This window comes from Agaricus bisporus (genome assembly GCF_000300575.1).
Source record: "Agaricus bisporus var. bisporus H97 unplaced genomic scaffold AGABI2scaffold_8, whole genome shotgun sequence".
Taxonomy (NCBI): domain Eukaryota; kingdom Fungi; phylum Basidiomycota; class Agaricomycetes; order Agaricales; family Agaricaceae; genus Agaricus; species Agaricus bisporus.
In genome coordinates this window covers 362,036-374,172 of record NW_006267371.1, presented here as the reverse complement: position 1 = coordinate 374,172, position 12,137 = coordinate 362,036, and the positions used below count along the sequence as shown (strand labels likewise).

The 12,137-nt window shown below is 46.9% G+C and overlaps 3 protein-coding genes across 3 annotated transcripts; 2 read left to right on the top strand and 1 right to left on the bottom strand.

The window, feature by feature from the left end:
- Window positions 1-2,764: 2,764 nt before the first annotated feature.
- AGABI2DRAFT_119949 (hypothetical protein) lies at window positions 2,765-3,399 on the bottom strand (the record flags this gene model as incomplete). The annotated part of the gene is made up of 3 exons (XM_006463061.1): window positions 2,765-2,997; window positions 3,051-3,133; window positions 3,191-3,399. The coding sequence occupies 3 exons, from the start codon at window positions 3,397-3,399 to the stop codon at window positions 2,765-2,767; spliced, it is 525 nt and encodes a 174-aa protein (XP_006463124.1).
- A 638-nt stretch (window positions 3,400-4,037) lies between these two features.
- Window positions 4,038-4,400, top strand: AGABI2DRAFT_194077 (hypothetical protein; the record flags this gene model as incomplete). Its single annotated transcript, XM_006463060.1, has 2 exons — window positions 4,038-4,104; window positions 4,159-4,400. The coding sequence occupies 2 exons, from the start codon at window positions 4,038-4,040 to the stop codon at window positions 4,398-4,400; spliced, it is 309 nt and encodes a 102-aa protein (XP_006463123.1).
- A 4,566-nt stretch (window positions 4,401-8,966) lies between these two features.
- Window positions 8,967-10,225, top strand: AGABI2DRAFT_207794 (hypothetical protein; the record flags this gene model as incomplete). The annotated part of the gene is made up of 3 exons (XM_006463059.1): window positions 8,967-9,109; window positions 9,161-9,185; window positions 9,239-10,225. A coding segment is annotated over exon 3 (984 nt), but the record flags the coding sequence as incomplete, so codon positions are not given.
- Window positions 10,226-12,137: the final 1,912 nt, after the last annotated feature.

Here is a 12,137-nt window from a genome sequence, read left to right as displayed (position 1 = left end):
ATGGGAACAGTCATTTAGATACAACGGAAAGATGCGGGGGTCGCCGGTCGCCCTATCTCGCTAAACACGGTCACCAAAATTAAAAATATCCCAGGGCTGTAATAAGGAAACCATGAAACATTACAGCGGCTAAAATTCGATCCATCTATTGTGCGTCTGGACGCCTAGCACTATAAAGGGGCGTATGAGGGCATTCAATTCATATGCGCCGTGACTCACAGAGATTACACGGCCATCTCCTTGATAACAAGAGATGAGAGGCTTCCCTCCATTGTGAATGTCAGACTATCAGACGTCAAATCTTGAATGATGATTACTTATATGACAGTCATAAAACAACACATATACCTATATAGCGACAATGTGATGCGTGTTTGTGAACGGTGAGTTGATGGTGAGAATCGTTGAGCCCCTAACTTGCACAATATCCCACCCCCAGCCTTCAATGGGCCGAGACTCATGACTAATAGACGTAATTCAAACGCCGACTCCGTTCTGCCATGGGCGCACCCGATGAAAACAATCGAGCGGTTCAGATATCAAGTACGGAGGAGGTTAGAAGATTTCTAGAAAACCCGCATGTTCCTTCTTCTATAAGAAATATCAGTTCTAGTGTCATCATCAATAGATAACATCAACTCTGGGTCTTATTCAAACCTTCAAACCTTCATCGACATCATCACAGCACCGAACCGGAATCAACGTAATTGTGGAGGAACATTGCACTGTTGCAATTCAGTCGAAGAGTTCCTTAATTCTTCCCTCCACGGTTTCTCAGGAATACCGGTAACGCTTTTGGCGTGTTACATTAGGCCGTAGAAACAAGCTCTCAATTTCGAGCCAAGCCGTCAACGAACGTTCAACGCCCAACACTAGGAGGTCCTGTCAGTGAGTGTCAGAAACGAGGTTTTAGACCGTTGTCGGCTATCAGATTCTATGAGACTGTTGTAGAGCCAAGTTGACGCGGCAATGCGATGTCTGTTCAGCGGTGGGAGACAAATACGCGTTGAGCGGTTTTGCGAAAACTGTGGTGACGAATGGTGAGTGAAGACCGTTTTGGGAGAGGTTCAGGGACCGAAGGTTGATCGAATGTTCTGAATAGCGTGGTCGTTACGTGAAGGGAGAAGAACCTCGGAATGGTTTCGAAACATTCACGTCCTTCGGTAAGTGGCGGTATCATGAGTAGAAGAATGCCACATACCTACCAAACACGAGAACCACACCGGTTTCTCCACCCAGGCCTAGACCCCACTGTGGAACGAAAAACACAAAAGCGGTAACAAAGAACCATGGCGTCCTGTCACCCTGAGATAGTGCGAAAGAGTCGAAATCGGTGAAATCGAGGACTGTTGGGACTTTATAAGATAAGGATTCAATCCGGATCGTTTTTATCTCGATATCGATTGTTATGATGCGGCACGCTCCTCGGCGTTTTTTGGAGGCAAGAACAAACATATGACATAGAATTTGGCATCAGCGAATTGGCGACGAAGAGAAGGTCATTGGAGAGTAAGATCGCAGGGCGTGGTTGAGAGGAAGTCTTCTTTGGTAACGTGCTTTAATTAGGTTTTGCATTTCCCTTGAACTCTATCTATATCAGACTTATCACTTATTTGACATTACTTTAGTCTTTGAATCATTGTCACCATATGGTTCCCGTACTCACTGCTTTCAGAACCTGAAGGTATAAGAAGGAAAAATATCACCGCGCGGTTGTCTGGGCCACGTCGGGTTTTCTCACCAGAATTTCTTCCGAAGAACCGATTCCATAATGCCCGCATTAATGATTTGATGTAGCCTCAGATGGGAAAGTTTATACGAAACTAAACTTGACCTGCACAAATTAAGCCATCCAAGGGAATCACCTGCACCACGTTGGACAAAGTAGATCTGATATGAAGCTGATGCCTTTTCAAGTACAGTATATTTTGGTCCGGGTTGTATGGTGACCGGCGGGTTTAGTCCCTTCTTGCGGGTTGAATTATGCCTTAGAGAGAAGAAAATTTCCTACTATCTGGTAGTTATGAATAAGTGGTCTGAAAGCCACGCGCTTCCATCGTTTCTTAATATAGAACAACTATATATATTGATACATTTACTGACTTTTTCTTCCTTCTGAATAGATACCTTGAGTCTATCGTAATTCCTCGACCCTTCTCTCTATCTCTCCTTGCCTTAGTGAAGGCGCCGTGACCCTCTACCTCAACGGCCTCTTCATGTTCTCTGTTACACGGCATGTTCTTGACGAAGAGTCTCCAATATATACGAGTGAATGAGTCTGGCAGATTTATTTTTTAAACATAAGCCTTCATTGCCCTCGAGAAAGTTTGTCGGGTGAGATCTTACAAAAATGCGGTATAAAAAGGCTCTCTGACTTCTTGATGACGAAATGAGCGGCTCATAGCAGGTTGATAGTTGTTCTCTACCAAAGTCTGGAAAAGACGAATGGTGGTGGTAGAACAAAAAAATCGAGTTCTATCTATTTCAATCTTCACACACACGGTTGCGATGCGACCACCAAGTTATCACCAAGCCTTTTTGTCTGTCACTCATGCGGTTTGCGAGACACGAACTCAAATAATGTATAGCCACGAATGAACATAGTAGAAAATAGAATGTGCCCACGAACTACCTTCGCTGTAGTAGTAACCGCGTGATGTATTGTAAGTTCGTCCATAGCCGAGTGAATGCACACCTAAGAATACACTCCCTGTATCCACCCCAATGCCGTCCTACAGGGGATCATAGGCATAGAGGACTGCCTCTAAAAGTGCAGTAGACGGCTGATGTTCGCCATTTCCATCAAAGTGGCGTAGTTCCCCATAGCAAATTCATGTTCATATTCTGTGTTTTCTCCCTCAGGAATCGTGATATTGACCGCTTTCCCATTGATATCGATGAGTGTGATTGTATCCGGTCTCTGACAAAGTGAGGAGTTGGTAAAGGTTTCGGTCTCATCGCGATTGGAATTAGACCGAGTCCAATGCGAAGCCGAAACTAGAGTAATGAAATGAGTATCAACGGTTTCATAGATTGATGAAAAGCATTACATGCGAAACTTGGCTGAACACACTTGAATTTACCACCTGACTTGGCAATGCCTGAACAGTGCGTGTCTGAATGGACAACGATGCTAGTCGGAATGAGTTGATTGCGACCCAAACAGAGAACAGTTTCACTGAGTACTTACGATGCTGATCTTGAGGTAACTAGGAATGCAGATGCAAATAAATCCCCACCGGTCGTGCAACATCCGCCCGGGGGAATTCCACCGCATGACAGATGGCTCCCAGTACAAGAATTACTCGTGAAGAGATGAATAGTGGTATCCGATGATTGGCCTCGGACAGTGCAGAGTAGAGCTGATAAAACGAGGAACAGGCAGAAGTTCAGCGACATGGTAGAAGACAAGAACGCAAACCGCATTGCATAGCGGTCATACCTTCATTTGGGTCGTGGCATGTGTATAACTTGCGAAAGGCCAAGATAATTTGTATATCCGATCCGTCCCCACGAAGAACTCCGGGATTTTTTGCCCGCGAACTTTGTGGTTTCTCACGATTTTTGATGATGGATTTGAACGTTTCTGGTCTATTCTCTTGTTATCTTTTCAGGAAAATACCTAAGGCTCTCCAAAATTTCGCGCGGAATTGGGTACGGTCTCAGGGATGATGCGGATAAGAAGCATCACCTTCGAGGCTTGGCGGCAAGTTCCTGGAGTTTTGCTATATGCGGTTTGGAACGAACGATAACGATAACTGAATACAGGTACAGTACTGACGATCAAGGTGTTTCAAGTGCACTGAATTTCCGGTTCGCTTGGTAGTACAGGGATTGAGAACTCGGAGTAGTGTTCGGAATACAGCGGGGAATGATTTCTCTTCCATAAAGACGGTAAAAACCCCTCATCGGAGTATCAGTCTGGCACAAAGGTATGGGAAGAGGACTGCGGTCCAATTCAAAGAATATTTCGGACTTTCATAGGTAGTCGCGCTGGAGCTTACTACAACAGGTGCAACGACCACTGAGTTTGTCCGATGAATAACCCTGGGATAACCAGACCCCTCTATCACTTTCCACGCCCAGGCTGGGATTACGTCACTTGTTCCCCGGCAACAGCAAGCTATCCCTTCCACGCGCCCTCGTTCCTGTCTTGAGTTTGCGTTGGCACGGATGAAACCGCGGAATTAAACCAAGATATCTGTGTGGAGATATTAATACCCCGAGTACCCCTAGAACATCCGCTTCAAGCACTACCTATGCGTTGCAAAAGCCTGACGCTAAACGGCATTGGAATGAGAGTCGCCGACTGTGAGCGACTGAGAATGATGTGTGTAGAAGACGAACGTATTATTACACGATATTTTGAATGCATTCAAAAGCCAGTTTACCTTCATTGAAACCCTGACGACAATGCTTCCGATGACGCCCTTTACGTATACCCCGTTCCTGCCGACATACCTCAACCACTGAGGCTCATTGGCACCAGCGTATCATTATCATTAACAGATTTACCACTCTCGCGCATATTGTCGACCTCAAAAGGCAACGTTTCGTCGGCGAAAGGATACATACTTACTGCAATTGATTGGTTTCTGAGTAGATATCGATTGTCACTCTGACGGAGTCAACAGCTTTCATCTAGGAAACTGCTGGTTGTGGTTTGCAGGCTGTGTCAGCTGGCTGGAGTAACATGTGCTCTACGTTTAGCCTTTCACTGTAAGGACTAAAGTACTAACGCCTAGGAGGTTTTGACGCTGAGACTGTTTCGGGAGCTTCCGTGCTGGATTAGGGCAGGTCAGCATGCTACAGTTACCCTTGGCCGACACGAGTCAGCGATTCGCAGCATTTTTCTCGTGTCTTCCACCATGAGCAGACCAAACCCCGATCGGTGCCAATGCGTAGTTTTATGCAATTGTCTTCCTTTTCCTTCTCGCGGCTGCGACCTTATCGTTGCTCTTGACATATTCATCCCTTTCGACGTTTCCTGACGGGGGCATCCCGTCGCTTGTGGAAATGCCAGATGAAAGGGACTTTGGAGTCAGGTCACCGCTAGGAGCTTCGTGGCCTTTATAACCGGGAGTGGAATTGCGCTGATAGGCATACGAAGGGGTTTGGGATGGAGAGGACTTTTGTTCATTCCAAGGCGAGACCAAATCCCAGTCGATACCAGTGCATAGTTCTATGCATGACTCTTACCCGACCCGACCCGACAGTACTTCCAACGCATCCCAAATACAATCGGGCGTCCAAACCGAGTATTGGATAGCTACTAAACCATCGAGCGCGTTGATCTACTGGCTCATGATGAACCACTTCGGCTGATCGTGTGAACTTCAGGTTCACGCCAGTTGACTGATCGTGAATGAGCGGGACTCGGGTGTTTCTCATCTACAAGGATCATCTACGGTTTGCGTTTGACCGGTATTTGATGGGTTTTGGTCGTCGTCCTTCAGTTCGATTGCTACTTTTATTCTTCCTAGATTGATCAGCTCTTTGGTTTTCTTTTTGGTTTGGTGGTCGAAAGCACGCCTGCAACAAGAATATGTTGCGGTTCACACGGCTCTATTGAATATTCGTATCAAGACGCTATCTTTGCGGGGAAACTCACATGAGAGTAATGGTCTATGGCCAGTAGGAGGTGGAGGTCCTTCCTAGTCAGGTCAGAACATATCTCAGTCGAATCGGTAAGAGTTGTAATGAACTATCCTCTCCTGTCATGGTCTCCAACACTTATATACATAGTCCACCAATTTCAGGAATTACATGTTCGATACGCTATCGACTCCATCATTTGGCATTCAGATAAGCTATGGGGATACGAATCTCGCGTTCCTCGGATCTCTTGGCGTATGCAGGCGAATATGGACCTGGTACACTATGCATTACAGCAGCCTCGATTGAATAATTCAGATAATAATAAAAATCGAAATGTGATTCACGCATACTCGAGGAACCGATCTCAATTTTCGTCGCGAGCCGGATAGTCACCAGTCAACCAACATTACGAGTTGGGATTGAGGGTCTTAGGCTATAGGGCCCGAGATCCCCAGGCGGTGAGATCGAAGCTGGAACGCAGTCGGGTCACCCCCAAACGGAGGGCACCGACACAGCCGACGCGTTCCGGGGAGAGCTCACCCCCAAAGGAGGTGTCTGGAGTGTAAATAGATAAAAAAGGACGCTTACCTACCTGGAGTAAGACATTAAGTCGCCGTTAACTCATAGCAAGCCCTCACACAAGGGTAGCAAGCAAGAGTTGTCCAGAGTGAAACTCGTTCTAAGAAGGCCATCAAACGGGCATAAAAATATGAGCGAAGTTTGCTCTAAAAGGCCATCAAGTGGGCATAGAATATGGGTGAAGACTTAGGTTCACCAAGAGCGAAGGTTGCTCCAAAAAGCCATCAGGTGGGCATAGAACGTAGGTGAAGACTTAGGTTCACCAAGAGCGTAGATTGCTCTAAAAGAGGCCATCATGCGGGCATAGGTTGTCCTCAAAGGAGAACATAAAAATAAAAGACGTAGAGGTGCGGAACCGTATAGGACCGCACCGATAGAGTAGTAAAAGTAGAAGAGATAAATTGTGACGTGTCACTCTAATCATAACTGATCATATGGTTCACACACACGGTCGTCGCTCCGAAAAATCAGACCGCGCTCATTCCTCGTGCGTTCTTCCACAGTGCACGGCTGCGTAGCGTGCCAATGCGAGGAATGAAGATTCTGGAATGGTGACAAGAAGAAGCGACGTTCACTGCTCAGAAGAGTAAATCAGACAATATAGTTGATTCATGGACGTCAAAACTTCCCTCGCGAAAGAGAGACCACAGGTTTAAGGCTAATTCGCTGATGGAAGGAGTTGAGCTAGCTGCTACCAATACACGTCAGGCCGATGTTCAAGTGACAAGTTATCCCGTCAAAGTGGGAAAGAACAGCAGTCGGTATGATGCTTCAATCTATCCATCCTCATTGAGATCGAGAACTCGCCAATACGATGCTCAGAGCACCTTCCACGCAGTCCCTACTAACAGGCGGTTGATGCAGCTCTTCTCAGCTAGCAATACCTTGGTGGAGAAAACATTCTCGTTCACCACTGCGTGCCATAAAGATTTGGAATGGTCTGAGATGTAGTATAAAGCGAGGAACGAGAGAATGATGTCCATACAGGATACAGTGTTTCAAAGAGTGACTCAGGCGTGAGTACTTCAAGTTGAGTCGAGACTCACTGAGTCCTATGAACCGCACGCTTCGACTTCAAATGAATGACGTCGATAGGCACTGGGTGAATAAAAGCTCATTGCCCGTTTCATTCTCCATTCTGGTGGTTATTTATCCCATTGGCTGTCCAGTGGCCGCAGCGACAGTTTTCCTTCCACACACTAGCCGCGTTCGGCTGTTAACTTGAAGCCGGGCAGCACCTGTGTAGGGATGCAATAAAGCCCGCTTATGAAACTCATGAAGGAGATAAAATCTCCTAAATATAGCAATTAATCTGGAATAGAGACCTGCGAAAGAACCTACCAGTTGTCGACGTTATACAGAGCGGCGAATTGTGAATGTGCTTGTGTTGAGAAAGGAAAGTTGCAAACGTTCAGCACTGAAACCTATCGTGACCTATCCACCTTCATTGGAAAAATGAACCAGAGGAACGAGCCCGAGAATATAGGGTAAACGCACATATGAGGGGCTCGTAGTTTAAATATTTACACGAGGGGAACGGCGTGCGGGGAAGGAACTCAAGTTAGTACTCGTCGGCATCGATTGCATTTCTAGCTTGCTGAACAACCTTTCTGCGAGCTCGTGCCACCTGGTGCTGAGGTTTCGGGGCCGTCGTGACTATGTTGAAGATAGCTGATATCGTCGGCCAGGGCCTCCTGGACCATGAGCAACATAGAAGACAACACCTTCACATCATGAAAATGATGGTGTCATCTGCAATGTACCATGTAATTATCAAGCTTGAAATCGGAGAGTAATAGGCAGCTTCTAGGCGTTGTAAACGTGATGGGTGGATATCATATCATCTGGTTAAATAAAGCCAAGTGGCCTGACACGGCGTTACTCTCGTTGTGGCCGGATAGGGTTGTATTGTTCCGAGTGAGAGGGTAAGGCAGTAGAGATTGGGAAATGGGAGATCGAAGGCTCTAAGAGCCTCCGGATCCCAGGCGGTGAGATCAGAACAAGGGGAGCGATCGGGTCACCCCGGGCACGACTCTTGTCTGTTCACCTCTGCCAATACCCTCGTCTTGGAGAAGTCAATTATTCTGTACGTGGGGATCGGGTGGGTGGTAAAAAAGAAGATAAATTGAAGTCTAGTCGATGTATGAAACACCGTAGGAGAGGAAGAATAGTGGTAGTAGTAATAGTAAAGAGTTAGTTTAGACGTGTTCGTAGTGTTCGTATTACTAAGCAGGAATTGGGACACAGGACACACGGACGCACGACCGAGAAATCACGCCGCGCTCGTTCCTCGCGCGGTGTTCCACACATGTTGATGCCAAAACGACGTGTGCATTGCTCATATCAGGCGAAACGTAACTGGCCTCAAGCTGGACAGGCAGGACGATCTTTCCTCGCTTCGCTTTCTTGATGTCTTCATGGTTATCCAACCATCTTCCATTCCTGCGTTGTCGTCGTCCACGTTCATCCCCAGTAGGTTCTCGTGATGGTGCAGCTACCTCCCTTCCTCGCATCGACTCTGCCCCAGCTTTTCCCTCTCGCCATTCCTCTGGACTTGCCAGTATACCCGGGGAGGACATGAATGCCACGGCCACTGGCGCTTCTCCGAGTCACCCATCAGTTCCTAGGAATCCCATCGATCATCAAAATTCCACTGACCGCCTTGTCGGTGACTACTCCAATGCTCAACCTTCTCAGGTGCTGCAGCCAGTCACCTCAAGTGGCTTTGTGCCACCGAACGCGATACGAATGCCGGAAGCGCACGGCCCCGCTGTCCAGCAACCCAACTTCCTCGCATCTTCTTCCAACCACAACTTGATACTGAAACAATCTTCCGACTATTATTCGCCATTGCCGCAGCACCAGAACCCAGCTATGTTCAATCAAGCTCAAAATTTCACTGTGATGGGCGGAACCTTCATTGCGGGAAATGGTGAGATCCGCTCCGCAAAATTCGTTTGCCTGTTCTGAACGTTTATATCGGTCACTCATAATGATCTGAGCTCGACAATGTAAGCAATATCCATGTTTAAGTACTTCTGTTGATCACTGCATCTGCCAGTCATGAGAGACTTCCTGGAGAAAACAATACCCGGAGCAGAGTTCGACTCATCCGCTCGCGATCCTCCCCCGCGATGTCATCCCGGAACTCGTTTGGCGATACTCGACCGGTGCCTACACTTCATTCATCAGTGTGACGGCATGAGGAAGATGCGCTGGGTCGTCGGCGCTGCTGGAGTTGGAAAATCGGCCCTCTTGCAGAGCGTCGTCGAGTCTCCCAAACTTGTAGTGAGCTGCCATGCATCAGTCTTCTTTTCTATCAACGGACGCGACGATGGAACCAAAGCCGTCGCAACGATCTCCTATCAGTTGGCAGCCAAGTCCAAGCCGTACCGCCAACTCATCCAGGCAGAGATCACCGATGACCCATCGCTCCTTCGATCGTCGATGGCAAAGCAATTCCTCAAACTCATTGTTGAACCTTTCATCCACAATCCTCAACTCAATTCAGCCGATCGCGTCTTTGTCGCCATTGATGGCCTCGATGAATGCAAAAACCCTCGCACACAGTTAGAGCTCCTCCGACTCATCTTCGATCTCTGCATCGAGTACCCTTCCTCTCCCCTCGTATGGCTTATCGCCAGTCGCCCTGAGCAACACATCACTTGCTTCTTTTCTCAAATCGACGTCGCGCCAGCATATGAGAAGGAGGAAATACTCATAGAGTCTGACGAGGCTCGTGAAGACGTTGAACTGTACCTTCGCGCCAAACTTAAGAAGATCAAAGAGGCATCAGATTCGGTCAGTTCCCGGTGGCCTGAGGAACAAGACGTGTGGAAACTCGCCAATGCTGCCGGTGGGCTATTTGCATATGCGCAGACAGTTGTCAGATATATTGAGGATGCGACTGTTGGGAGCCCAGCATCGCAGCTTTCTGAAGTACTGAACGTCATTGATAACCATCCAATGACTGATCTGCCACAAGAGGATCATCCGATGGCTTTTCTCGATGCACTGTACACCCGGATTCTATCTAAGGTTCCATCCAGAGTCATGATGAATACTCGAAAACTCTTGTTGGCAATGGTACTTAACTGGTCGATGGTGGTTCCAGCTACCTTCGTCGTACTATGCAATTGGCTAGGTATGACACCCGATGATGTTTATGCTGCCATCAATCATCTCCGTGCTGTTTTGCGCGTTCCTAGGCGCGGTGACGCCCATAAGGAGAATCTCGAATTCTTCCATAAATCATTCATGGACTATATATCTAACTTTCAGCGATCCGGGTTTTCCCATGATATTAAACATGAAGCTCGACAACTCATGAAACAATGTGTATACAGAATCTTAAACGAGGCTCCAGATGGCATTGATTTCGGTGACGCAGATTATGGATCGTTCTTCGGCAGTCTACGCCGTGGTCCCGGTACTGGGGACAATATTTCGATTTCCTGGCCAGTCGATGAAGATGTTGATGATACTGACAATGCGATGAGATTGCGCATGTATAACTTGGCTATAGGAGAGGCTGTAGCTGGGATAGGATGTGAAGATCCTGACTTCCAATGTGAATTCTATATTCACATTCTATCCACTCGGTTTGAAAAGGATGATAATAATGTTTATCGACCTGGTTCGTTGCGTGACTTGGTGTTTGTGAGTTATCCGTAATTTGTTTCTGCCATGCGCGTAAGGCTGAATCTATGCATAAGGCTGAATCTCGACGTCAGGAGTTTCTGACACATGGCATAATTAAGCCAATGCCTGTCAAGGCCATTGACGTTTCTACTTTAGAAGGTCACGAAATCAAGTTGCAGTTCCGTCGTCCTGCCACAACAGCGATCAATCTGTCCGATCCATGGAAGTCATCCTGCGTTCATGTGAGTGGAGTATTCTTGTTTGCGAACCACGTTTTGAATGATTGTTGTGTAGCATAAATGGGAAGGTCAGTCGGGAAAAGGAGATGACCAGGACTGGAGGACCTCGTTTTCAAATTGTTGCTCCCCCTGTTGGAACCGGCTCATATACCAGTTGGAAAACTGCCAGACTCGATCACCAGATCATACCGTTTTGACTCTGTTCACTTCAGTGGGCGTTTGGGGCGTAGAATTTCGATTTGTTGATCCAGATGATGGTATCTCGGAGTGGACGTACTTGTTTTGGGTGGAACTCATTGGAGGAACGTAAAATGTAATGGAAGCATTGTATAATGTACGATTTGTTCTATGAATGTTGTCTCGAGCGCTTTTAAATATTGTACAAAATTGGCCAGACCTGTTGGCGAGAATCTAAGTCTTGATATATTTTCAGATCACTGCGGATTGAGTCTACGTCCAACGGCGGGCCATGACGGGGCTGATTCTAGAGAGTAGTAGAGTATTATTTTCCTACTTATCTCAAACGAAACCGACCTTTATAGACACGCTATCGCTGCTGCTAAGCAGAGCTTTGAATCGAGTTCGATGTTTTTCGGTATTTCTTCACATCAAGTTAGTAAGTTGTGGGCTCGAATTCGTTTTCGATCATCTCGCCCCTGTCAGGCTCCATCAAGTACATTTTGAACGCAAAGACCAAGTACCTATGGACGAAGGTGCCGGGTATCTGCCGTTCTGAAGACCAGATCAATCTCATAGAAGCACATAATTTGTTCTTTCGGCTAGATAAAGTCAGTGATGAAGTTCTGGAGCAATTTGGCTAAGTCTGATGAATATGCCGAGTTCCCAGAATGGTGGCAGTTACAACTTATCACACGGTGTGGAGTGGGTAGGTTGTCAACACGGGAAAACCATTGTTTCTAGCGCGTTTGATTCGGAGAAAAAGCATCCACATTCCTTATATGAGCCTCACACTGATGCTAATGGATATAATTGATGATCCCGGATGCCCATAAATTACTAGAGAAGGCTATTGTACCGTATTTATTTTTGGCTAATTCCCTGGATGTTCCGCGTGCTATC